General features: G+C 43.3%; 1 protein-coding gene and 1 pseudogene across 2 annotated transcripts; both read right to left on the reverse strand.

Moving 5' to 3' along the window:
* Positions 1-999: 999 nt before the first annotated feature.
* On the reverse strand, positions 1,000-4,835 carry LOC136385885 (transcription factor BTF3 homolog 4 pseudogene; annotated as a pseudogene).
* A 1,603-nt stretch (positions 4,836-6,438) lies between these two features.
* SCML1 (Scm polycomb group protein like 1) lies at positions 6,439-22,101 on the reverse strand. 2 transcript variants are annotated; one of them, XM_066357392.1, is made up of 9 exons: positions 21,926-22,101; positions 20,688-20,730; positions 18,186-18,327; positions 16,170-16,247; positions 15,284-15,355; positions 12,579-12,683; positions 11,641-12,208; positions 9,485-9,636; positions 6,439-7,507 (listed from the first exon to the last, which is right to left on the reverse strand). In XM_066357392.1, exons 3-9 carry the CDS (start codon positions 18,213-18,215, stop codon positions 7,373-7,375), a joined length of 1,140 nt encoding a protein of 379 aa, XP_066213489.1. In that variant the 5' UTR covers positions 18,216-18,327; positions 20,688-20,730; positions 21,926-22,101; the 3' UTR covers positions 6,439-7,372. The 2 variants fall into 2 exon arrangements, with proteins under 2 accessions (XP_066213489.1, XP_066213490.1); XM_066357393.1 differs by lacking the exon at positions 16,170-16,247 and having other exon boundaries at positions 21,926-22,097.
* Positions 22,102-26,361: the final 4,260 nt, after the last annotated feature.

Here is a 26,361-nt window from a genome sequence, read left to right on the forward strand (position 1 = left end):
AGAGGAACCACGTGCAGGAGCATAATGGGGAGTCAGGAGAATAACAAGGAAATTGACAAATTTCAAAGAGCTATCAATGTGTTATGTTTTATTAGGATCACCACGTATAACCAAGACTGCTACCTATTAACTGAATACCCACTTTCCCATCTTCCTGGGCACACAGATTTTTCTGGCCATCAAAATAGTCTTCTATGGTCACATGATGGCACCCATCAAAGGAACAGGAAGAGAAGTGTACCAAGGCCCCTACCACCTGGAATCAAGGATCCAAAGACCCCAGTGCAAGGTAGAGCCACAGGATGGAAGGGCCTGGGTCCCCAAATCATCACAGACAAGTGGGACATCTGCTTGGGGTTGTGAGGAAGAATACACTTCTGTTGTATTGGAGACATAATACATTTCAGGTCTGTTAGTGCCAACAGCCTCAAGTATCCTAAGACATGGTGTCGCTGCCCCAAACACCTTTATATGCCACAGACTTTATTTGCAGCACTTCTACAAGAAGAAAACTTGGAAGAGGGTGTTGCACAAAACATCCAATTCCAAATCCAGTCTAGCTCCTCATGCAACAGTGATGTCAACAGCTGAAGCAGTGTCAGGGACTATTTAGGATGGCTAAGTACACGCCATGCCCTTAGAAAGTGCGCAGACAAACAAGGTTATAACAGGAAATTATAGAAAGCCACCTCATAGTGCCATCATTCCCAGAAATGTTCATTTAAGTGAACCCTCCGGGGAGGGAGACGCTTTTGAACATGGGAAACAAGGTGTGTTGGCAAAAATGAACCATGGGGGTCTTTTTCAGGTACATGTAAGAGACATGCTTGTATCTGTAGGTCCTCTGGGGCTGACCAGGGAACCAGGGGGCTTTAGGGGTGGGAAGCTGGCCAACTAGGGCCCTCTGTCGGGACGCATGGTGGACAGAGTTCCCTCCACTCCCTCCGACGTTTTCCTCTGGTCCAGCAGCTTGATGGAGTTGAGCCTTGAATGGTCCTCTCGCCAGTTCGCACTGACTCACTCGAGATTGCCCACCCCGCTACACTACAGACAACTCTGCGGTTATGGGACCACTTTCCCTGGATCTAGGGGCACTACCATCCCCAGGGGAGATCCTTAAGACATGGGGGAAGAAGGGAGAAGCAATCCCTTTGTCTGAAAAGCAAACCAAATCAGAAATAATAACTGGAATAACAAAATCAAGGGAGAGTGCTAAGAACTTTGAAACAGCCAGGCCTGGCCCTGGAGGAATTCACCAGAAGGCTCAAGAGGAAAGGGGCAGCTTGGAAGCAGGCCTGCAATGATGCAGCCAGACTCTTCCCTTTCTGGCGATTGATTCTTCCAGAAAAGCACCCTGAGATTATGCCACAGACCAAGGAGATTTAGAAACATCGGTATTTTATTCAACAGAATGGCAGTCCGTCCATACTGTGCAGCTTTTTCTAGTATCTGTTTATTCAGTTATTTTTAAATATACAACATATTTCTATTATTGGAGTAGAAACATTTGATGTTCTCCGTGTCTGTAACACTGTGTAACCACATAGAGGACTTGTTCAATCAAGTCCATGTCAACTTCCAAAACCAGAAAATATTTTGTTAGCTTCATTCTTTGATGTTTCATCAAAATTTTCTACAAAAGCTGGAACATGATCACCTCCTCATCCATGCCATCTGGTTTTGGTGCTTCGCTATCCCACACTTGCTGAGGGAGCTGTTCAGCTAACTTCCTAAGACTCGTTCGCTGTCAGCACCAAGCTGACAATATCCCAGGAGGCATTTCTGGGATTGGTTTGGCTTCTGCAGGCCTGGTCACTGCAAAGCTGTTCGCAGAAAGGGAAGCTTGGACCATGGGATTATTGAAATGAATGACTGTCCCATCATCTTTAATCATGTTTACCTCTTCAAACCCAGCTATATTATTCACAGCCAGTTTGTCGTTGTTGTTTAGAGAACTGTGCGGTATTTTGTCGTCAGCTGTAGCTGTTCTATGGGCCACCTTCTTCTTTCTGCAGGCTGTGCCCTTACCCTGTGTCCAGACCTGAGCCTGAAGTTTGTCTAAGTTCCCTTGATTCATGCTGCAGGTGAACCTGAAGCAGGGAGAGTCCGCCAACTGCAGCACACGGCAAGAGCAAGATGGCTGCCTCCTGTTTCTTCAGTTCATCATACTGTTTTCTACGGGCCTTCCAATAGCATGTGCTAACCAAGGAATGCATTTTATCTTGAAACCATCTTAATTTATATATATATATATTACTTCAACCTTTTCTTTTTTAACTACATCAGGTAGAACAGGTGTTTCTCAGGGATAAGCAGCTTAACTGTTTTCAGCTAATATTGAGAAATCTCAAGGAAGGTGGCCAAATATTTATCATTAACTTAAACTCTGTATAGACAGAATTTGCTTGAATTAAGACATCTCTAAAAGAAACAAAATAGGAAGCTTTGTCTTCAAATTCTCGATGCTACTTTTCTTAAACATTTTATTATGGGAATTTTCAAACATATGTAAGAATGCAGAGATCTGTATAAAACCTCTGACGTATTCACCATCTGGTCTATACAAATAACAACACAGAGCTCATCCCACTCCGTCTACACCCTGTTCCCTGCTGGGTTCTCTCTAAACAGTCCCAGGTATCATCCCATCTGTAGAACTTCAGAATGCATTTCTAAGATATAAGGGGACCCCCCTTTCAAAACAATTATAATACCATGAGCATCATTGTCATAAAGGAGTGACTTTCTAATATTTCCTAATATCCACTGGGTAAATGATCTTTCCTGGATTTCTCACACATGCATTCTTACTATTGGCTTCTATTAGTCAGGATCTAAACAAGGTCCACGCGTGGCACTTGGAAGACATGTCTTTGAGACTGTTCATCTATCAATATAATCACTCTGGCTTGCTCTCTTTTCCCTTACTGCACGCAGGGAATTGTTCATGTCTTGCTCATTGTGATGCCTTCATCCTAGCTAGCATTAGCTAATATAAGAAGGTAAAATGTACATTTGTGGCAAGGCCGTTAGTTTATGGTAGGACATAGACTCCCATTTCAAAGTCTTGCTACTTTTGACTTTGGGGGCAGACCGATTAGATAGCTTTTGTTTTCATTTTACGTTGGTCCTTAAAAAGCTCAGACCAGCTTAGCCTCTCTCTTGCTGTACACTTGGGCTTACCTTGTTAGCCTTTAGTTCTCAGTTCCGTTGTGTTCACCTTTATAAATGACCCGAGTTCAGCTTTTCAGAGTTAACCTTTTACGCATCTTAATCCACCCAGTTTTTCACATCGTACCATCTGTGAAATTGGTTTAATGGGAGGCATTCTTCTTTCCCTTTGGTTCATACAGCAATGGCACATTGCGCAAAGTTTTGCATTTGGTTCAATGTACTAGTTTGTTGAAACGAGGGAAAGTGAAGGCCCCTCCCTGCGGAACTTCCACTCTTCTCTGAGAACAGGAGTCAGGACAACATTCTGAGGGAGGGCTCCAGTCAGGGTTTGAGGGACACATGGTCATTCTAGTCTTCAGAACAGATGTGGTTTAATACAGAACCAGGAGCTTACCCAGCTGCTGGAAGGCTGGGGCCAAGGCAGGGAAGAAGTTTCCAGAGATCCAGGAGGACAAGGGTCGCAGGACATCCCCCTCCCTGGATTTAGCTTCCTGCATGACTCAAGTGGCCGGATCTCAAGATGACATCCAGCCCAGCAAACCCACATCTGCCTTCTGCCGATGCCCAGAGGCCTGTCCTGAGAAGCCAGAGGTGAAAAATTGCTGCTCCTTCCCTTCTTCCTTCCCACTCGGGGTAGAATCGAACCCATCCACTGGGAAGGGAGTGTGGGGAATGTTGCTTCCAGGCTTTGTGCCTTTAAGCACAGGGGACAACTTAGAAGGGCTGGGAGGGTCACAACTGTTACCACCAGCCAGCACTTCAGAACACTTTAGTCAGTCCATACACTAAGTGTCAGAGCTTAACTTCTCTCATCTTACAAAACTCTAACGTGCGGCATGTGCAGCCTGCTCCCATTGGATTGACTGCTGTGCCTCGTGGACTAGGAAGCCCCTCCCCGGACATCAGGGGACTTGAGCAGCCCAGGCAGGCAGAGTGGGGAGGCCAACGGTGGAGCGGGGCCTGCCGAGGCCATAAGCCTGCCCTGGCCGCCCCTTTGCCTCTGAGCGGTTACTGCCCCAAACGAATGAGCTTAACTAAGTGCTCTCGTTCTCCAGCTGAAGACAAGGCACAGAACGCTGACGCACATGCCTGATCACAAGCCCCACGGGCTCTGCTTCCCGGGAGTGTTGTTGAGTCCCATCCATGATGTTCGCAGCTTGAGGGGAGGAGCAGGGCCCTTCCGTAGCGGGTGGGCAAGCTCCAGTGAGTCAGCGCGCACCGGGGAGAGGAGCCTTCAAGGCTCAACTCCATCAAGCTGCTGGACCAGAGGGGACGTCGGGAGGGAGTGGAGGGAGCACTGTCCGCCATGCGTTCCAATGGAGGGCCCTGGTCGGCCGGCTTCCCACCCCTAGAGCCCCCTCGTTCCCTGGTCAGCCCCAGAGGACCTACAGACACAAGCAAGTCCCAGCCTCACACTGTAGAAACCGCCCCTGAAATGTCACTGAAATGCACATTTCCTCAGCCGCTGGGAGTGCAGTCCCGTCTGCAGCTTGAGAAAGCAGGACCTTTCCCCTCTTTCCACTGTTCCCAGTTGTGACGCTGCACAATCAGTTAAATTAGTTTAATTTCTAATAACGCTACAAAAGGGCACGGTTCTTTCATGCTCACAGAGGGCGCTGGCTTTAAACGTTTGGGAAATCCTCCTCTGAAACACGTCCTCTAAGACAGTGGTCTCCAACCTTTTTTGGGCCACGGACCGGTTTAATGTCAGAAAATATTTTCATGGACCGGCGTTTAGGGTGGGACGGATAAATGTACCACGTGACCGAGACAAGCATCAAGAGTGAGTCTTAGACGTATGTAACAGAGGGAATCTGGTCATTTTTTTTTTCCATTTTTCCGAAGCTGGAAACGGGGAAGCAGTCAGACAGACTCCCGCATGCGCCGGACCGGGATCCACCTGGCACGCCCACCAGGGGGCGACGCTCTGCCCACCAGGGGGCGATGCTCTGCCCATCAGGGGTGTCGCTCTGTTGCATCCAGAGCCATTCCAGCACCTGAGGCAGAGGCCACAGAGCCATCCCCAACGCCCGGGCCATCGTTGCTCCAATGGAGCCTCGGCTGCGGGAGGGGAAGAGAGAGACAGAGAGGAAGGAGAGGGGGAGGGGTGGAGAAGCAAATGGGCGCTTCTCCTGTGTGCCCTGGCCGGGAATCGAACTCGGGACTCCTACACGCCAGGCCGACACTCTACCACTGAGCCAACCGGCCAGGGCCGGAATCTGGTCATTTTTTAAAAATAAAACATCATTCACTTAAATATAACGGAAATAATGTAAGTTACTTATTCTCTCTCTGCGGACTGGTACCAAATGGCCCATGGACAGGTACCTGTCCGCAGCCCGGGGGTTGGGGACCACTGCTCTAAGACACACCAGCCATCAGAAATCACACCGCCAAAAGCAAAAGCTTGCTGTGCACACAGGGCCTCAGCGCTCCAGTTGCAGATCTGCTGGCGACAGTGATCGAGGTTGGACTGAGGCAGAACTAGGGGAAAGATGATTTTTAGAGCCTGGCAAGTTCACAGGATAAAATAACATATTCTCTACACTGATAATTCTCAAACCAGACAGTGAAGAGCAAGTCGTTCTGAATCACCCATCTCAGACGGCAAACGGACACCCCAATTCAGTCACCTGAGCATGACCCCTGACCTGTTACAGCCCTGTCCCCTTCAGTCACCTACAAGACAGGCTGCTGAGAAGCAACAGCAGGACGTTTCTGGCTTCCCAGGCACCAAGCACTTCCTCAGACACTCCAACAGCAGCAGCACCAAGCAGCAGCGCCTGGGGTGGGTGGGCCGAGGGGTCAGATCCTGAAGGTGATTCAACCACGACCCTGAGCCTCGGCCTTCCCACCACGCAGGCTGGGACAGCTGGAGGCAGACGGGCGGTATGGCTTCCGAGCCCTACTGGTAAAGCAGCAGCCAGAATTGCCAGCAGGTGCCTGGACTCAAGTTGGACGGCCTCTGGGGGCACCGGCATTGTCTAGTGCACTCACGTCATCAGTGACATTTCAAGAAACTGAGGTTCTGAGCACAGCTAGAGCTCCCTGACTGAACTCCTGACTGTCCCCCGGGTTCCTGTTTAGGCCCCTACAAGAGGCCAGCCCTTTCCTCCCAGGAATCGGTTCACCCATAGAATAAGGTCAAGGATAAAACGCAAGTATTGGGACATATAAAACCACAAACTTACCAGAGTGCTTCTTTTTCAATATAACCAATTCATACATAAACGTAACGAGAGGAAATCAATGAGGCTTTGGCACTAACTTTTGTATTTAACTTTATTATATTTTAAAATCTGAGAACTGTAAAACATAGAATTTGTACAAACACCTGAGGACTGTTCTACGGGACACAGCATCTTCAAACAATCTGAGATTGAGAGTGTAAATGAGAAGCTTGTTTTATAACAAAAGAAATGAAAACCCCTCCTCAAATCATGTATGACCAGTAAACAGTTGCATGTTTATAAATATAAAGAACACTTGGTTTTCTAAACAGAGAATATACATTCTGGCCCCTGGTGAACATTTCTTGGCATTCACAACAAATGGCTAATACAATTAGCACTGATTCTCATAGCTTATATACAATAAATGTATACAATATGACAATGTAATAAATAATAAAATAACAATGAACATGTTTTGCTTGAAAGCTCTAATTTTTAAAGTCTAAAATGACAAATCTGAACTAATGTACCTTCCCATGCTTGGTAGACTAAATGGCTCAGAAAGCAAATTAGCTAGAAACACTGCACAGGACAAAAACTCTCTGGAGGGACACCGAGGAGTGAGCTGAGAGGTACCAGTGATGGAAATGATGTGCACATGTACGGAATAGAAACATCTCACTATATCTAGCTTTATCTTTCTCTCTCAAGAAGTGCAAAGTGCCGTCTTAAATTCTGAACGGTTTACTTGTGTGCATACTTCAGAGATAGAGTAAGATGTAAATATGAAACAGTATTCATAAGAACATGCATCTTTAAAATTTTTGGACATAAGCATTTTCAGAGAGATGTGAACTGTACATGGCTAGTCAAATACTCAAGCTTAGGCAAAATATTTAAAAAGCTTTAAGATAACAAGTATTTTTTATAACACAAAAATTTCTCAGGGCAGCAAAATGATTTACACCAGGTGGTATTGGTCTCCCCCAAATTAACTACAATTTAATTCTACACAAACGTTTCCTTCACAGGTCAATGCATTTTTCTTGTTTAAGCTTTTCAATGTAGTGGCGCAACTTCACAACTGTCCCCAGCTTGAGCCCCATATGGTTTAACATAATATCAGTCTGGAGCATTAGCATAGCTTTCCCATCAATGTCCTACAGAGAGAGAAATAACAATAATTAATAACACTTTCATATTGTGTTAGAATGGTTATTTCTTTATATATAACAACAGGTAACATCAATTAGAAGGCAGGTCATTCCAGATACGTATGTTCTGAGTATGCATCTGCTTGATGAAAACTATCAGAGATATAATTTGTACAGATGAAGCAAAAATTTGATCATTTGTAAATTTACTTCAAATTTTAAGAAAAAGGATATTTAACCTAACATTCTAAAAATGCCCTAAGTGTAAAAGTTCCTTATTTTAAATATTGTATGTTGAATAAATAACTGCATAGCTATGAGAAAAAGAGTAAAAACTATGAATGGTAAAAATGAATTTCAGTTGGTCATTAACTTTCTCAGAAAGGCTGGGAACATGAATATGTCAGCATCAATGCAAACTTTAATGTTCTATATCAGGGGTCAGGAACCTTTTTGGCTGAGAGAGCCATGAATGCCACATATTTTAAAATGTAATTCCATGAGAGCCATACAACGACCCGTGTACGTGACGCATTATCCAATAAAAATTTGGTGTTGGCCCTGGCCGGTTGGCTCAGTGGTAGAGCGTCAGCCTGGTGTGTAGAAGTCCTGGGTTCTATTCCTGGCCAGGGCACAAAGGAGAAGCGCCCATCTGCTTCTCCACCCCTCCCCCTCTCCTTCCTATCTGTCTCTCTCTTCCCCTCCCGCAGCCAAGGCTCCACTGGAGCAAAGATGGCCCGGGCGCTGGGGATGGCTCCTTGGCCTCTGCCCCAGGCGCTAGAGTGGCTCTGGTCGCAACAGAGCGACGCCCCAGAGGGGCAGAGCATCACCCCCTGGTGGGCAGAGCGTCACCCCTGGTGGGCATGCCGGGTGGATCTCGGTCGGGCGCATGCAGGAGTCTGTCTGACTGTCTCTCCCCGTTTCCAGCTTCAGAAAAATACCAAAAAAAAAAAAAAAAATTTGGTGGTTTCCCGGAGGACAGCTGTGATTGGCTCTAGCCACCCGCAACCATGAACATGAACGGTAGGAAATAAATGGACTGTAATACATGAGAATATTTTATATTTTTAACGTTATTTTTTATTAAAGATTTGTCTGCAAGCCAGATGCAGCCATCAAAAGAGCCACATCTGGCTCGCGAGCCATAGGTTCCCAACCCCTGTGCTATACAATACTGTCTTTATGTTGAAAGCTAGTTTGCCATCTGAAGCTAAAAAGATGCTAAAACTACTGATTTCCATACCATCTTTAAAAGGGTATATCAGATATATGCCCACTAATTTTACCCATTAGAAAAAACTATTAAAATATAACTTGATAGACATGGGCATTCTCCCTAAATTATTTTCTGTATTAATTAACTAACTGATGATGCTGTTGGAGCATATTTTAGTTTTCATGAGATCCAGTTTAAAAAGAAAACTTTACTGAATCATATTATCCTGTCTGAAAAGGTCTGAAATCTCATACAGTACTGCCTTTCTTAAGCACCTTTTATATTGTTACTACTAAGTAAAATTAGAAATTAGAACTTATAAAATTTAGTCCATGATGTTTCTTTATCAGTGGCATGAGGCTATCAGCGTCCCAAACTGTCAGTTACCACAAGGTTAACAGAACTGAGCCAAATGGAATCAGTTGCTGGATTCTTCAGGCATCATAACAAGGACGACACCCTTGAGGGGAGTCGTGGCTGTCATTACAGAGGAGAAGACAGCACCTGCCAGTGAGTGACCATGCCGACTCATCTGCTCTTGAGAGCCTGAAGACTTGTAGTGTTTTAGGTGACCGGGTACCCACACAAAGCACAGATCTAACCTTTACCACTTAAGGATCTAACTTTGAGCAAAGTAACCTTTCCCACATAGAGAAAAATCAGTTCATAGGGCTCCCCACCATCCACAATGATCAGTATCCAACTGAAGAGCCTACACAGAGGTCAAAAACATCATGACAGGAAAATCAGATCAAAAGATACATTACACGTTGCCTGAAGACATCCTCGACAGGTGTGATTGTCTGAGGATCTCTTTGTTTCAAAAACAGGATCACTTCCTCTACGGACCAAGTTGAAGGATCATCAGGGATCACTTTTCCTGGTATATCTGAGTGCGTTTCAGCTGCTGAACTTGCACCTTCAATGGGGGAAAAGACAAATCAAACTTGACCTGATCATCATCCCGAAAGATGAGGTGTTAAGGAGTAATGGTCTCACTCCTGGAACCATCTGCTCAGTACCCCTGCAAGGACCCAGGACTCCAAGTGTAATATCCAGTGACAGCTTCGATAAAGATGACGTGATGATGGCTACCCATGAGTGTCCCATCTGACCTCCCCCACACAACAAAAGCAGCTTCAGAAGTTACCATAAAGCTTCGAAGACCATAACTCAGACCGAACCATCTGAGGTCTCTTTGGCCACAGGTACATACTGCAAAAGAGCTGTTACCTGGATTAATTAACTTAATATAAACTAAGCTATTACTCTAAGTGGTTCAATGAATTTTTCTCAATCTCTCTCCACATGAGCTAGAGGTTTATTTTACTAGCTATATACAATGGGAATTCCCCAAACTTACTTTTGTAATTGCTTAAATTTATTCACTTTAATCAATATATTTCAAAAACCCCATTATCTTTGAGAACCAAAGTAGTTCTTTACTGAATCTGTCCCATGTATTCACTATGGATATTTTAAGCATCATTTTACTCTTTAAATTTCTGTCTCTCGAGACTTAAATGCTTATCTGAATTTTGAAGAAAACAAGAGTATGTTCTAGGTCAGAAGTAACTATAACTTTATATTCAAGACTTCTTTCAAGTTCAGTTACACAGTAATAGTAATAGCTATTTTGACTGAAGGTTTAATGTTGAAAAAATAAATAACTGAGACAGGAAACAACTGAAGTGCTCATAACTCAAAGTTTTGGCTGTGATGTTCACTAAGTGCTAAAATTTCTGTGTCTAGACAAGTATTCATTTCTCCACCAGAACATTCAAATCTATAGTGTGTGGTAACAGAAGTGGCTTTTAAAATATTCCTTAAAATTTTTATTTAGAATATTAAATTTAATGGGGTGACATTCATCAATAGGAGTGCACAGGTTTCAGGTAAATATAATTTATTTTTAATAGACTTTAGAGTAAGCGTCCCCAAACTGCAGCCCCCCGAGGCCATTTATCCGGCCCCCACTGCACTTCCGGAAGGGGCACCTCTTTCATTGGTGGTCAGTGAGAGGAGCACTGTATGTGGCAGCCCTCCAATGGTCTGAGGGACAGTGAACTGGCCCCCTGTGTAAAAAGTTTGGGGACCCCTCCTTTAGAGCATTTTAAAAATTCTTTTCCTCTACTTTTTAATACTTAGAAGTGGCTTTTTTAATTTCCTAGGAAGATCAGTTTCTCTAACCAAAGACCATCAACACAATTTTGATCATTCTTGTGTGTGAATTAGCCAAAGGTGACCCTTTCCGTTACTATCATCTGGGCTCTGGTCATTTCACGGACATTTTGAGTATTTACCGAGGAAAAGGGTAAAGAAAAACAAAAGATTAAAAAACCTGATATAGGCCCTGGCCGGTTGGCTCAGCGGTAGAGCATCAACCTGGCGTGCAGGGGACCCGGGTTCGATTCCCGGCCAGGGCACATAGGAGAAGCGCCCATTTGCTTCTCCATCCCCCCCTCCTTCCTCTCTGTCTCTCTCTTCCCCTCCCGCAGCCAAGGCTCCATTGGAGCAAAGATGGCCAGGGCGCTGGGGATGGCTCCTTGGCCTCTGCCCCAGGCGCTGGAGTGGCTCTGATCGCAGCAGAGCAACGCCCCGGAGGGGCAGAGCATCGCCCCCTGGTGGGCAGAGCGTTGCCCCTCGTGGGCGTGCCGGGTGGATCCCGGTGGAGCGCATGCGGGAGTCTGTCTGTCTCTCCCCGTTTCCAGCTTCAGAAAAATACCAAATAAATAAATAAATAAATAAAAATAAAAAACCTGATGTTTGGCACACAACACACACTTAATGAATGTAAGGTCTCAGTATGAGTACCCCTCAAAACAGCCCTCGAAGCAGGAAACAGCTTCCACTAGCTTGCAGCAAGGATACTGAGACATGTGGTGAAACAGCACTACTGTCATACGTATTGTCCCATACTCACCGCAGTCAGCTGCGCTGTCGAGAGCTGAGGCAGCGTGGCCGAGGCTCTCACTCTCCAGCAAAGGCGGGTGAGCTCTCTCCTCAGGGTTGTGTGCTGGAGAGGATGGTCCCTGGTTGAGCATGGCTGCAGGGGCTAATGTGGAAGCCTGGACAGCTGATAAGCCACTGGTGGTGCTGTGCGCCACTGGGCTGGCACAACAGGGCACGGAAGAGGCGGAAGAGGTGCCCTGCTCTGGATCTGCATCTGGACCACTGCATGTGTAACGTGGCAGGCATGAAGGATATGGCACTGTGCAGAATGGACTAAATGTCGGACTCTGGCTAAGACGTGTCTCCTGCTCCTCGAGTGACTCATGATCCCAGAGCTGGGAATCCGGTGACTGATAGTATGCTCCTGCAGCGTTTTCCTGGGAGTAGGGGGTTGGCCTTCTTACTGGTGAAGTTGGGCTATAATTTTCATTGCCAGAGAGTGAAAGAGGAAGAGGTGGATCCTCCTCCTTCCTTTTCTGCAATTTGGTCTTTCTGGACAGCTGGGAACGATAATGTTTGTATGCAGACACTAGTGGCTTCTGAAATGACACAAAGCAAGCATAATAAAACTGTGAATGAGCAAAAAAGGAAACAAAGTAGTAAATACATTAATACTTATTATCCATGCATCACTGCTTTCTATTATTAAAGACTAATATTCTATTTGATTATATGACTTATTCCTTTTAAAGCTACCTTTTAATTGCGTTTTATACTTTATGGTTACAAACATAAAAATGCCCATTGTAAATGCGTTTCTCAATCCCAACTTCAGCATTCTTCTTAGCCTGTTGCTACTTCAAGTATGGATGAGCCCAGCAATCTCATTAGCTCTTGCTCACTTCTAATAAACAGGCTTCTTCAGAAACCAAAGATTTATAACTGTGAAAAAACTTTTAGGACACTTACGCGATTTTGCCATACTAATTTAGTATGATATCGGTAAAGTTTTGAAACCTTTCTATTAAGGCCAGTAAATTTGGTATCCAGGTTTTGAACAGTATCCTGGATGACCTGTAAAAAGACAATTCTATTAGCAAGTTCTACATCAAAATAAAAGTAACATATAAGAACATACCATTAAGCCAAATTTTGACTGCTAGGAACAAAGAAATATCTCCAGCTGTCAGAAATGTCATTTCTACTTGCTGCCTCCTTGCTGGTGACATGGAGCCCAGCGGGCTAGCATAAAGAGCCCCAAACTCCTACATCACTACTCCATGTCCTATAGGAGCTTTAAGAAGTATTAATTCTGAAACATAAACGTATCACAATTCCTTTAAATCAAGTCGTTTAAAATCAAGGAAGGTACTATTTTAAGAACTAAATGTTCAAATCGGTTGAAAAGTCAAAGAACCTCTTTTCATGTGATGATGACATGAACTAACAGGCATTCCACTCCAGAAAGAACAGTGAGCAAGATAGGTCAGATGTGACTCCTGGCTTCAAAGCATTTTAAAGTCATGCAATCAACAATAACCCAGTACACATCCCCTACATGCCAATCAGGGAAGTGACTAGATAGAGCCTGGAGATTCTAGAAACACACAGAAATTTCAGTCAGGCAAAAAATACACTTAAATCACTGGCCAGATCCATTTCCTCACGATCTCATTCCAATACACATTTACTGAGGGCCTACCACCTATCAGAACTACTTTGCTAGGAGCGGGAAGCAGGGACTGAAGGAAAAACAAACCAACCAGCTCCTGTCCTAAGGAACTCCCACTTTAGCTGGAGACAGACAAGTAGAGAGATGATTTCAACGGAGAAAGTAATTAACAGCCTGGAGCAGTGGTTTAATCTCCTTGTAGAGAGAGTCGGGATCAAGATCTCTGAGTTCTCTTGAGGGCAAAGCAAGGTGCTACAGCATGATGCTCATACTAACCTAATAACAGTGCCACACGATAAATGATCCAATAGTGCTCAAACCACTTACTAACATTACTACGATGCCTGGTATGACACGGGGAAGAACAGGAGGCTAGCGTGCACAGAAGACAAGGTCTAACCCAGGCTGGCAGGTCTCTTCAGAAAAGCAAATGTCTACGTTGAGAATTAAAAGATGAGGAGGTGCCACTAGGAAAAGATGCATGGAAGGGCATAGGGCAGAAAGAACAGTGTATTCTAAACTACCCAGAGAGAAAACAGGAAGTCAGATGCTTCCATAGTGAGCATAACTGGTAGCCAAGAGCTGGGTTATCAAGGGAAGGAGGAGGGATGACAGCAAAAGGGGATGGGAGGCTAAAAATGGTATTTTAAGACTGTGGGACAGTATGCTGAGAGTGACAGCACGGAGTCTGAAGGGACGAGAGAGATGGCCCATGACAGGAGGTGTCCGAGCACAGGGAAAGAGGGTCCAATGCAGACACCAGCAGGTGTCAGCCTCACAGAGGAAGGGATCCCAGGCACGTCTGTTGGCTATGGGAGAGGAATCAGGACTTGGGGGGGATTCTGCTCCACACCCCCCATTCCATTAAACAAGAGGCAAGGATGGGGGTGCCTGGAGCACGTGGGCGGTGGCAAAGGGAGCTGACCAGAGAGCTGCTGAAGGATTACCAGGCAGTGGACAGGCCCAGCGATGTCCTCCCCTCGGCTTCCCAGTCTGGGCAGGGCTGCGGTTTTACCAAACAGCATGCTGGGCAAGGGTCAGAAAGAAAAGATGAAAGTGCTGCGCCTTGTGGTCTAGACCAGAAAGGGAAGGAGTTGAAGAAAGGAGAAAGCTAACACACTGGGAGAAACAAAAGGGTCCCTTATGGCCCATGCCAAGGCTGTGACTTTGGGACCTGAGCACTTCTGAGCCTAGAAGCTACATCCCACCACGTCCTGCACAATTGCTCAGAGGCCCTGGTAGAGCAGTGTCCACCGAGGTCCTCGTCATGGATGCTTCTGTAAAACAGGCCAGCACAGCCCTGCTCAACCTCAGAGCCCACTCCCGCCCCCTGTGGCCCACCCACCCTCTGTGTATCTTCCCTAGGAGACTTGCTCAGCATCCCAGTTCTGTTCTCAGGAAGAACAATGAGAGACATAGTCTTTACTTTTCAAAGTATGTCAGCTCATTTTATTCATGACACTTGATAGCTAAGAAACATTTATAAATGTTCATTTACCTCTAGGAATGCAACTCACAAAATCCTTGATAATTACATACTTCTATTAATCTCTAATACCATGCTAATTTTGACAAAATCCACTCAAACCTATGTCAGATATACTCTTTTAAACACTGGTGGGTTGTCACCTTGTTACAATTGAGGTATCTTAAAATGCATTTAGTCAAACACTAAATTTCACCCAAATCAGCCAATTTCCTTGAAAATTTTGTAGGGAATATTAACTCACCACTGAATGATCTACATGAAAGAGACATAACATCTGATCAGTTACAGGCTTTAAAAAAGTTATAGAATCTACACATTACTAGTTTGAAAATTTCATCTGGAGATACTATATATTTAAACTAGAAACTGTTAAAAATGATCGCAATAAGATGATAATTGTAAGTAACTTAAAACAACAAAATTTCAATTAATTGTATACTTTATATGATAGAGCATTTCAGCTTAATATAAATATTTTAAAACACTTTATTGGACAGACAAGAACTTTTGTACCTGGCAACGTCTCACAACATCCCCAATTCCTTTGTGTAGCTTGTCATACGGTGTGTCAGAATGAACACTTTGCTGTTAAGATTTTAAATGTTAAGTATTAATGGTTTCCTTCTGTAATAGCCAAACTGAACACAAGGATAAAAAACACTTTATATTTATTTAAATACTTTTCACCAAATTTCAGTTTCAGAAAGCTTAATCTAAAGTAGAGATGAAATGAAAAAACAAAAACAAAACCCTTTACGCCTGACCAGGCGGTGGCACAGTGGATGGAGCTTCAGACTGGGACACGGAGGACCCAGGTTTGAAACCCTGAGGTCCCTGGCTTGAGTGTGGGCTCGTCTGGTTTGAGCAAGGCTCACCAGCTTGAGCCCAGGTTTGCTGGTTTAAGCAAGGGGTAACTCGGTCTGCTGTAGCCCCCTCACCTCTACCCCTGGTCGGTACATGTGGGAAAGCAATCAGTGAGCAGCTGGCGTGCTGCAACAAAGAGTTGATGCTTCTCTTCTCTTACCCTTTCTATCTGTCCCTGTCTGTCCCTCTCTCTGTTAAAAAAAAAAACAAAAAAAATTTACAATAATATGATAATACACAATTAATGCTACTTAAGAGAAGGAGTAAGAAAATAACTTATTATATCAGAAGGATCTACAGTTAAAGAGCTTTGTACTGAAAATGAGTATTGCTCTAAGTTTCCTACCGTATAAGGAAGACGGAAGTAAAATTCTTAAATGCTCAGTTTACTGAAAGGAGGTAAATAAATTCAGGAGAGTAATCTTTTCTTGAGTATGGTTTAGGGACACTTTACAGTATATAAAGAAGTTAAACCTTTCTCTTTAAAATGGTTAAATGTTACTATATTTGGCAAATGTCAATTTACATTACTTACAAGGGTATATGCTGTTTTTGCTTCATATGCATAAAGAACACCATTATCATCATCACAAGTATATATTCGAGTTCTTGTCTAAGGAAGATGTATTAATAAATGAAAAGGAAATGTAAATGATGGAACCGAAAGAAAAACTGAGGACTTCAATTTCACTTTCAAGAAACTCCAAAAGCCTATCTGTGGTATTAAAGGACTCTGTCCATTGTAAATAACTACTATGGTTACAAGAAAAGACCTACTTGCAAAACAGTTTTCTCATTAACCCAACTACATACACTTAAGAAGTCATTTCCATCAAGCTTAACCTTTTGTGTGCCTCAGGGTAGAAAGACAAGTCTAGTAATCTGGCACCAGAACTGCTGTAACAGCAAATATTTCTCATCACAAAGAACCATGTCACATGACTTTTGATTTTTAAATCACCCAACAGTGCCACTCTGTGGACAAAATATGACACACTTAAGTACCTATTTCTTTTTTTATTTTTACTAAACTTTTATTTTCCTGATTAACAAAGCTTTGTTTTAATTAATAGCACATAAGTTAATTATTGCTAGCAAAACAATAATCATAAAACTTCTTCAATTCTAGGTATTTCTACACAACTTTTTTTGGAAGGAGAGTCAGGCAGGCAGGGAGAAAGATAAAAAGCATCAACTTGCAGTTATGGCAGTTTTTTAGTTGTTCAATGATTGCTTCTCATTCGTGCCTTGACCGCAAGCCTCCAGCTGAGCCAGTGACCTTGGGATTCAAGCCAGCGATCTTGGGGCTCAAGTCAACGACCATGGTCATGTCTATGATCTCACGCTCAAGCCGACAAGCCAGATGAGCCTGTGCTTAATTAAGCCAGTGACCTCGGGGTTTTGAACCCGGGCTCCCAGGGTCCCAGGTCTACCCACTGTGCTACTCCCTGGTCACACTACATAATTCCTTTTTTTTAGCCAAGGCTTTTATTTTCTTTTTCCACCTAGGAGCACTTTTTTTTTATTTAATTTTTTAATTCCAGTTTACATTCAATAATGTTTGATATTAGTTTCAGGTGCACACCACAGTGGTTAGACAATGATATACTTTTACAAAGTGGCCCCTTGATACTTCCAGAACCCACCTGGCAGCATACATACTTATTGCAGTACTCTTGACTATATTCCCTAGGCTGTATTTTACATTCCCATGACTACTTTGTAACTACCAATCTGTATTTCTCAATCCCTTAATTTTTTTTCTGATAAATTAATCTCTAAATCACCTTAAAATGTTTTTGAAATGTTTTATATAAGTAGATAATAAATAACTATTAATTTCATTTAATAATTCTTTATCTAAGAATAAATTATAAACTATAAGAGGAATTTTAAAATGGACATACTATGAAGCTATGCATGTCTGTATCAAAAGACATATCAAAATAATATGGAACTGCTGATGATTATTTATAAAATATACAAACTAACCCTTGTATATACTACCTTACGTCTTTCCAAGTACTTTCAAATAATTATGTCAGAAAAATATCTCTTTGTAAGGGGTTAACATTATCTCCAAGGATGAAAAACGTTAAGATGGAAGAAGTTAAAGAAAATCGCCTATACCACTTAGGTGGCAGGAATATCCACATCTTTACGTAAGTAATGTGTTTTCTGTTAAGCCAAATTACATCTAGTTTAAAAATGTGTTTTTATTCCACTTCAGAGATCAAGAAACACAGAATGGGACAGAATGTAAAAGACCACAACCACTTTGAAAAACTGGCAGATTCTCATAAAGTTATAATCACATCAACCCTGTGACCTAGCAATTCAGCTCCTGAGCATTTACCGAAAAGGAGTGTCAGGATCTGGTCACAAAGGAACTTGTGCGTGAATGTTCACACAGCTTTAGAGATCACTGTCAAACTCATGAACTGTACGCTTACGATCTCTGCATTTCACTGTGAAATGAAATTCAATTTAGAAAAGAAATACAGCTCGAGAAAAAGACAAGAACAGATTTTTTTTAATGTGAAATACAAACCACGTCGTCTTCACTGGAGCAGCTAGACATCTTGGTGCAACAGGAGCAACTCCACTTCTCTGAGGTGGGCCTAAGTGTTTGAAACTCACTGGAGGGCTTACTTGTGACAGTGCTTGGTCACCTAGGACTGGTAAACCTACTCCTGAAAAGAACGCATACAAGTTACTCTAACAGCTGCATTAATAAACTTAGGATGCACGTTCTCACAATGTCAACTCAAACTGAACTGGAATACAGGGTGAATTTTAGAAATTTTCCTTTCATGATTTAGAATAAACCTTTAAAATCTGAAGGGCTGTATTCCCCACATAGAGGAATAAAAATCAGGATCAAACACACTCCCAAGAGTGAAGTGAATGTTTCACAATTTAAAGGCTACAGAGTAAATGCTGAAAAGGAGAGAACAGGATCCTCACTGCTTTTGTACAGGAACCCCTGCAGGGGATCAATTCACAGTGGAAGAAGGCTTCCAAAACCAGTATTTTTACATACACCACTGTCATTTTAACTACTGCTTCGTTTCCTACCATGCAGATATCCGTGATTTGTTTAACCAGTCCCTACTCATGGGTGTTCAAGTCACTTCTAAAGTTCTGCTCTTACAAAATCAGCTCCACTTGAATCACGCACCTCTACTTGAACTCTCCCAGAATGAGAATAGCAAGTGCAAGTTTCCCAACTCTAATAGTATTTCATATTCTCACTGTATTTTTTAACAGTTTTGCTTTATAGATTTATATATGTAATTTTCATTAAATATGGATTCTCTATAGAAAACCTGGAATATACCACAAGGTACAGATAACAATACCTAAGAGATATTTTACTGCTTACTCTGCCAGGCAGTGTTTTCTAAGCCCTACTAGATGTGTTATTCCCAACAACCCTACAGGGAAGGCTGTATCATTATTGCCATTTTCCTTAAGAGAAATCTGAGGCAAAGAAAGTTTAGCTAATTTCCCCAAGTCTCACTGCTAGTAAGTGTGGTGCAGTCTGGCTCCAGAGTCTGTGTGCCTTACATATTATTTATTATTCAAATCACAAAGAATTTCTTTATAACGGTGACAATATAAAATTCAAACTCCTATTAAGGTCCTTACAAAGCATACTCAGAAGCCTCCACAACTCTCAGAGGTCACATCTTACCACTTCTCCCCCGAATCTAAGCATAAAATACTGACTATCTGGCCTTTTATAGACAAAGTTTGCCAAGCACTGTTATATACTTACAATCAGACAATTAATTCTCTACTGGATAGTTATAATGCTGCAAATCCTGGCTGTAGCTAGACACAGAAGCAGCAAGCATTTAGTCTACCAACTCAATTTCTACCTCTGTGGCCCATTCACACAAATCAACCGATCTCGCATTCTGAACCTCTCCCTCCTTTCAAACCCTCTGCCCTGAGACAGCCTGTCATTACTCCACCTGGGAGAACCTATTCAATTCCCCGACTTCATTCAAGTTCCACCTTCACAAAGCAAAGGTGCGCTGTCACCCTGTCTGGAAGTGCCACTGCTCTCCCTAGTGCCAGAACACTCACACCTGACTGCTTTTACGGTAACTTTCACACACCGGCTAGTTACACAGGGACAACTTCACAAATGTTTAAGACCTTAGGCTTGGGCTCAGAATACCTGGGTTTGGGTCCAAGCTTCTCCACTTACTAGCTGTGTAATTTCAGACAATTTACTTAATTTCTCTGTGGATTTTTTTTAAAAAATTCTATAAATCAGATATAACACCACCAACTTGATGGAGTTATGAGGATTAAATTAACATATGTTAAGTGCTTAGAACAGTGACTGGCAGAGCAAGGACACCCATGGTTAGCTAGTATTACTTTATTATTTGGATATTCACAACGTTCTCCCAACAGAACGATTCATCATGGAGCACAGGGACATGTCCTCAAAGTCATAGCATGTAAATCTGACTCATGTACCTGGACACGCAGATACAACAACCATCTCTTGTAAACAAATCTCAAGTACCAAGCCATCATACAAATACTGGGCTTTAAGAAATACTGAAATCGAAGATCAAATTGCAAATTTTGCTATTTTGCTTTAGGCAGGGACTTAATCTCTCTGTCCCTCAATTTGTGAACCTGTCAAGTTCAGATAATATCTACTTCACAGGGATGTGAAGACCAAATGACATAGTATGCACTCAGCATCATGTCTGGTCCATAACAGGCACAGCATAAGTTTTATTTCCCTTTTGCTTCTTCCCAAAGATAAAGTTCATGCAACATTTTCTTAGCCCAACCATGACTAGATTTTGCAAAATTCATTAATATAATTTGGTAAATTCAAAATCCTGCAAAATGAATTTACTGAAAATGAACCCTATTTATATTTTACGATAGAAAATTTTTGATAATATAAGAAAAAGCCACCTAGTGTTTATAAGACATTTTTTAGACATTAAGACATTTCCCAAAAGTCACTTGCAGATTCTGCTCCCAAGGTAAATGCGTTCACTTGCCTTCCACTTACCGCAATGGTGAAGGATGAACACGGCCTCTCACCCGAAAACCAACTGCAAGAAACACACAGCAAAAGAAGGCAGGTTACAATGAGGCAATTCCAAAATTTTTTAAATTGCTTGATATGTGAAAGTCTTGGGTTCGACCCCTGGTCAGCGCACACAGGAGAAGCTTCCTTCTGCTTCTCCACTCCTCCCTCTCGCTTCTCTCTCTCTCTCCCTCCTGCAGCCATGGCGCTACTGGATCCCGCTGACCGAGGCACTGAGGATGGCTCCCTGGCCTCTGCCTCAGGTGCTAAAATGACTTCACTGCTGAGCAGCAGAGCAACACCCCCCACCTCCTTTTCCCCTCTACCCCCTCCACCGCTCCCCCCCATGGGCATCGTCCCCAGTTGGCTTGCAGGACGGATCCCAGATCCCAGGCGCATGCGGGAGTCTGTCTGTGCCTTCCTCCCTCACTGAATAAACAGACACACCAAAACCCCCGTGAGGTCTCCAAAGCAGCACCTCCACCACCTGTGGGGTACGTCAGAGACCTCAGAATCGGCCAGACGGGGGACAGCGCTGCCTAAACTGTATGCCGTCCCTCCGCCCTGAACTGCGCCATCGCCCTGCTGTAGAAAACATGGTGCGAACGCTTGCAGAAGTCACGATGTAGAAACATGAAGCCAGGTTAATACCCGGAACAGTCGGATTCCCGGAGAGCCCGGGAGGGAGGCAGGGAGCGACCCCCACAGAACAGACGGACTTCTCAACCACACGGGCAACAGCATCATTTTCTTTCCCTCTTATGTATCTGCGTCATCTCAACCTCGGAAGACGTTATAACGAAACAATTCGCTATTTTATCAATTCCTTTTCACAGTTATTTCCCATATTTCTACAGAAGGTTGTGTCACTGCTGTTCAGAGCCAGGAGAGGAGGAGGAGGGGAGCGGGCAGCAGCCGCTCAGGAGCGCGGGCAGGGGGCTCACGGCGCCCGCCGCCGCCCGAGGCGTGGGGCCCGCAGGGCCGGCCGGGAGTCCGAGCCCGAGTCACCCCGCCTGGGCGTCCCGGCCCGTCAGACCCGCCGCCGGAGCGCTGCCACAGGGAAGGGGGCCGTGTCCCCCAGGAAAGCGGTGCTTTCTCTCCCTCTCCTCAGACCCCCCCCCCCCCGCCCCGGAGCCCCGCAGCCGTTAAAAGGCTCAGTGGGTTCTCGCCCACACCCGACAGGAAAGTTCCACGGGCGGGAAAAACGCCGCCGGACAAACCTCTTCTGCTAACAAGCCCCGCCACACCGGCCTCTGGAGGACGCGGGAACCGCTGGCGACGACGGTTACCTCAGCGGCAATGGCGACGACAGTCCCGACCGCTCGAGGTCTCACGGGATGTCCAGCGGGATCACGTGACGCGCCGGCCGGGCCCCCCACGCACGGTGGGACCACGCACGCACAGGTTCCCTACGCAAGCGGCCAGTTACCAAGCAATGCCGAGGGCGCATGCGCAGTCCTTGGGCCGCGGGATGTTGCTAGGGGCAGAGCCGGGAAAGGGGCTGTCCTTCCCATTGCGCAAGCGCACTGCCGACCTCCCAGGGTTCGCTGCCAGGAGGCTGGTGCGTTTGGAACCCCGCGCTGTACCGCGTGACCGCTGGCGCGAGTCCCCGCCATTTCCCGCGGCTGGGAGGGTTCGTGGAGGCGGCTCGCGGGGATGGGGCACTAAGGCCTCCCCGCTGTCACTAGTTGGTTCTTTGAAGCTTTCTTTTTAATGTCATTCCCCTTTCCTCTATGACGCACTACAGACAGGCAGCACACATGGGTCCTGGGTGGGCTCTTCAGTACCGGAATTTGAAAGGGGAGGGGCGGGATCAGAGTTGGGTACAAACACCGACCTTGGACCAGATTTTCTGAGTTGGAACCGCAGCCCCAGCGCTCTATGGCTTTGGGCAAGTGAAGTAACACTCTGTCCGTTAGTTTCTCCATCTGCAAAATGGGCACAACGTTGGGAGTACATGAGTTAGAGTAAGCAAGGTGCATAGAACAATATCGGGCACATGAATTTGCTCTGTAATAAAGGGTACCTGACATTATTTAACGGCATATTGTGTGTGTGTGTGTGTGTGTGTGTGTGTGTGCGCGCGCGCGTGTGTAGGCTGCCCATCTTGGGAAGGAGGCACAGTCTGAGTACTTACCAGAAGCAAAGCTGAATATTTCAAAGTAAAGCCAGAAATCTTTTCCTGGCCCAGAGAGGAGCTACAGGAAAGCATATCCAACATTGGAAATGTGATTTTTTCCTCTCAAATACAAAGCTGGATTGGAACCCATTACAGAGACAGTATTATTATTGTTATTATTTTGCTCATATTTTTGCCATAGCAGTTCCTCTTTATGTCCAGTTCCCTATAAAACGCTCGTGTCTGTGAAACCCCAACAATACAATTATATAACAATGAAGAGAGAAACCAGTTAATTGCAGTCACGTTTATTTGCAGTTTCTATACACACTTTCTAGGTAATTTAACTTTTCTGGTACATTTTTTGAGAGGGGTTCACAATGAAACTGTCACCATTTTTACTAAAAAAAATACAAGATTTAAAGTGTTGCTCAGCTCTAAAATATACAAAGGCTTGAATTGAATCTAAACGTTGAAAATACCTTACAAAAGAAACCATTTTTGCACCAATTTAAAAAGTTCATATTTACAAATAGTACAAAAATACAAAATGGATGCAAGTCCATAAACCATTGTCTTTTGGGCCAGCATGAATTGGTTCTAGTACCAGAATAGTTACACTGTAACCTTCTTCCGAGTTTGAAATCTTTGTCCTGATCTCATTATCTAAGTCAGCCACCACTGCAGCAAATATACTCACTCACTGACCTTTGGCAAAAGCAAACAGTGTGTTTTGTTTACTATAACTAGTCCACGTCCTCTACTTAGCCAAAACATTTTTTAAAAAATCCAAAAGGAAAAAAATTCCCCGCACACAACATAGACATGTTGTATAAACACAAAAGAACAAAAAATTAGCATCAGTGCAAACAACAGAAGAAAAGTTTGATGTTTTTGCAATACCTAATGTGTGTACCCTGCTTCAAGATGGCAGTGATGTTGAAGACAGCCCTCTAAATCTTGGACTTACATGCTGTGTAATAAAACCATGTAGAATAGTCCAGAAAACTATGTAGAATATTCCAGAAAACCATGTAGAATATTCCAGATTACTAAGGAATTCCTTGCTTTTTAAATTGTTTGTTACTCAATACTCTTTTTCACAGTGAATTAAAATCCATCTTTATTTTTTTTTAAATCTATAAAATAGAAAAACTCTGCTATAGACTTTTAGAGTAAACAAAATAAGTAAAACTATATTATAAGGGTTAGTTCTGTGATCATTACATACAGAAGGTATCTTATTGCCTCACAATTCAAGTCAATATGTATTTTAAAATATGCATGTACCATTACTTAAATTAATGTCAATAATAAAAAGGTGACATTTATTAAAGCCAATTCATGTTTTCTATTCAAGATTTAGAATCAGCCTGACCGGGCAGTGGCGCAGTGGATAGAGCGTCGGACTTGGATGTGGAAGACCCAGGTTCGAGACCCCGAGGTCACCAGCGTGACCCAGGCCTCATCTGGTTTGAGCAAAAGCTCACCAACTTGAGTCCAAGGTCGCTGACTTGAGCAAGGGGTTACTCAGTCTGCTGAAGGCCCGCGGTCAAGGCACATATGAGAAAGCAATCAATGAACAATTAAGGTGTTGCAATACGCAACGAAAAACTAATGATTGATGCTTCTCATCGCTCCGTTCCTGTCTGTCTGCCCCTGTCTATCCCTTTTTCTGACTCTCTCTCTGTCTCTGTAAAAAAAAAAAAAAAAATTTAGAATCACTTTTAAAGCCCACATACCTTTCTTTACACTTAAAAATCCCCTATAAAAAGCTATACTGCAAACAAACTGCTTTTATGAAAATTACAAAAGACCTCCTATTGTGGTTGGAAATGACTGTTTCTTACCACATTTGTCTAAAAACTTTATTTTTAAAATTTTGCCTACTGTACTTTTCAAAGCATGAGAAAAAGATATTCATGTTCCCAAGTGGTGTCAAACCATGCTGGTTTTCTTAGCCAATGGGTTCCAATGAGAAATAATGGTCCATTTTTTTAAAACACCAAACCTTTTTCTTTTAATAAAAGTATAAAACTTTGTAAATGTTCAAATGTACCCTTTACCAGGTAGTTTATCAATCCCAGACAAGAGCGTGCATATGCACACACGTGAGCACACACACACACATTCTCCCTCCTCTACCCCACCACCCCCAGCACCCATTTACATATAAGGATGACAAGAAATTGAGAAACACAATTTGATAGTGAAAACAAATAGTAGAAGCCAGACTTGTTTTTTTCTTTCCACAAAAACAAACAAAAATCCCAACAGCAATCAGATTCTCTAATTCTCAAACTGTAACATCTTAGAAAGTGTTTCTTTTGAAAGACAGCATCTTCTCAGACCAGGCTTTCTCCTTCATCTTGCATGAATTAAATCAAAACCACACCCCCTTTCACACATCCTGCTTTCCCAAATACCACGTGCATAAGCTAAAGCCCGCTGGCTGCATATCAATTGCTTGGTGACTCTGGTATGTACTAGCGTTCTGATTGCAGTCTCTTCTCTTATAGTTCTTAGTTCTTGCCACTTCCTACCTTCTCCCATTCAAAACATAGTCTAAGTACATAACTGCTTATATTTATGACATATTTCAGACATTAGCGTCAGTTCATGTTAAAATCAGAGGTGTAAAAATTACTTGCAGATTTCAACTTGTAGCTACATTTTTTTTTCAGTTTTAAGACAAGAAAATTCAAGTAATTTCAAGTAATTCAGCTTGTTTCCCTGCCTTCATTTGATCAGAGCACTTGCCCTGACATTTCCTTTCCCACCCTCCACCCCTCCCATTTTGCCATCAAGCAGATATAGTAAAATCAGACAAAAACTCAATTGTATGTAGCCTTGTGAACCAGAGCTGTTCCCATTCCCAGCTTAACAGCGAATATAAATAACGCACATACACACACCTACTTCCCAACTACATTGTTCACAGTGTCATTTCTGTTCATCTTTAGGTAGCACAAGTCTCATCAGCACAGAGAGAAGCTTCACTGAAAAGTCACTGCAGGTATTTATGGATAAATCAACAGCTCTGTGGCATGCTTGTGTTTTATCTTTGTCAGTTAAAGAACCTGGAGCTAACTGCCAGACTGTTTAAGGAGTTTAAAGATTATAGTCATTAGATTTTGACTGTTTATGTCCCAGTAGCCTAATACAAAACATAACCTAAAATTAACGAGTTTTCCCTACTCCTCCTCTTTAAAGCAATCCATTGAAAACTTCAAGTTTAAAGGACACTGTCAAATACTGTTGTTCAGGGCTTTGCGTTGAGAATGAGGATTTCTCTTACTGATTTAAAAAATCAAACGCATGCTTTTCATTCTGTCCAAATTACCACATGGCAAATCATAGCCATGTGAGTATTACTATTAGCTTTTTTGGTGCTGCAATTTGCTACAAAAATGGTTAGGTCTGAATTCATTATTTTAAATTAATCATATTTCAGTATATGACATCAAGATTTCCTTTACTTCACCAGTTTACAATTCACATATGAGGTTTATCACTCAGAAATCATATTGGTGGACA

The sequence above is a fragment of the Saccopteryx leptura genome, chromosome X, assembly GCF_036850995.1.
Source record: "Saccopteryx leptura isolate mSacLep1 chromosome X, mSacLep1_pri_phased_curated, whole genome shotgun sequence".
Taxonomy (NCBI): Eukaryota; Metazoa; Chordata; class Mammalia; order Chiroptera; family Emballonuridae; genus Saccopteryx; species Saccopteryx leptura.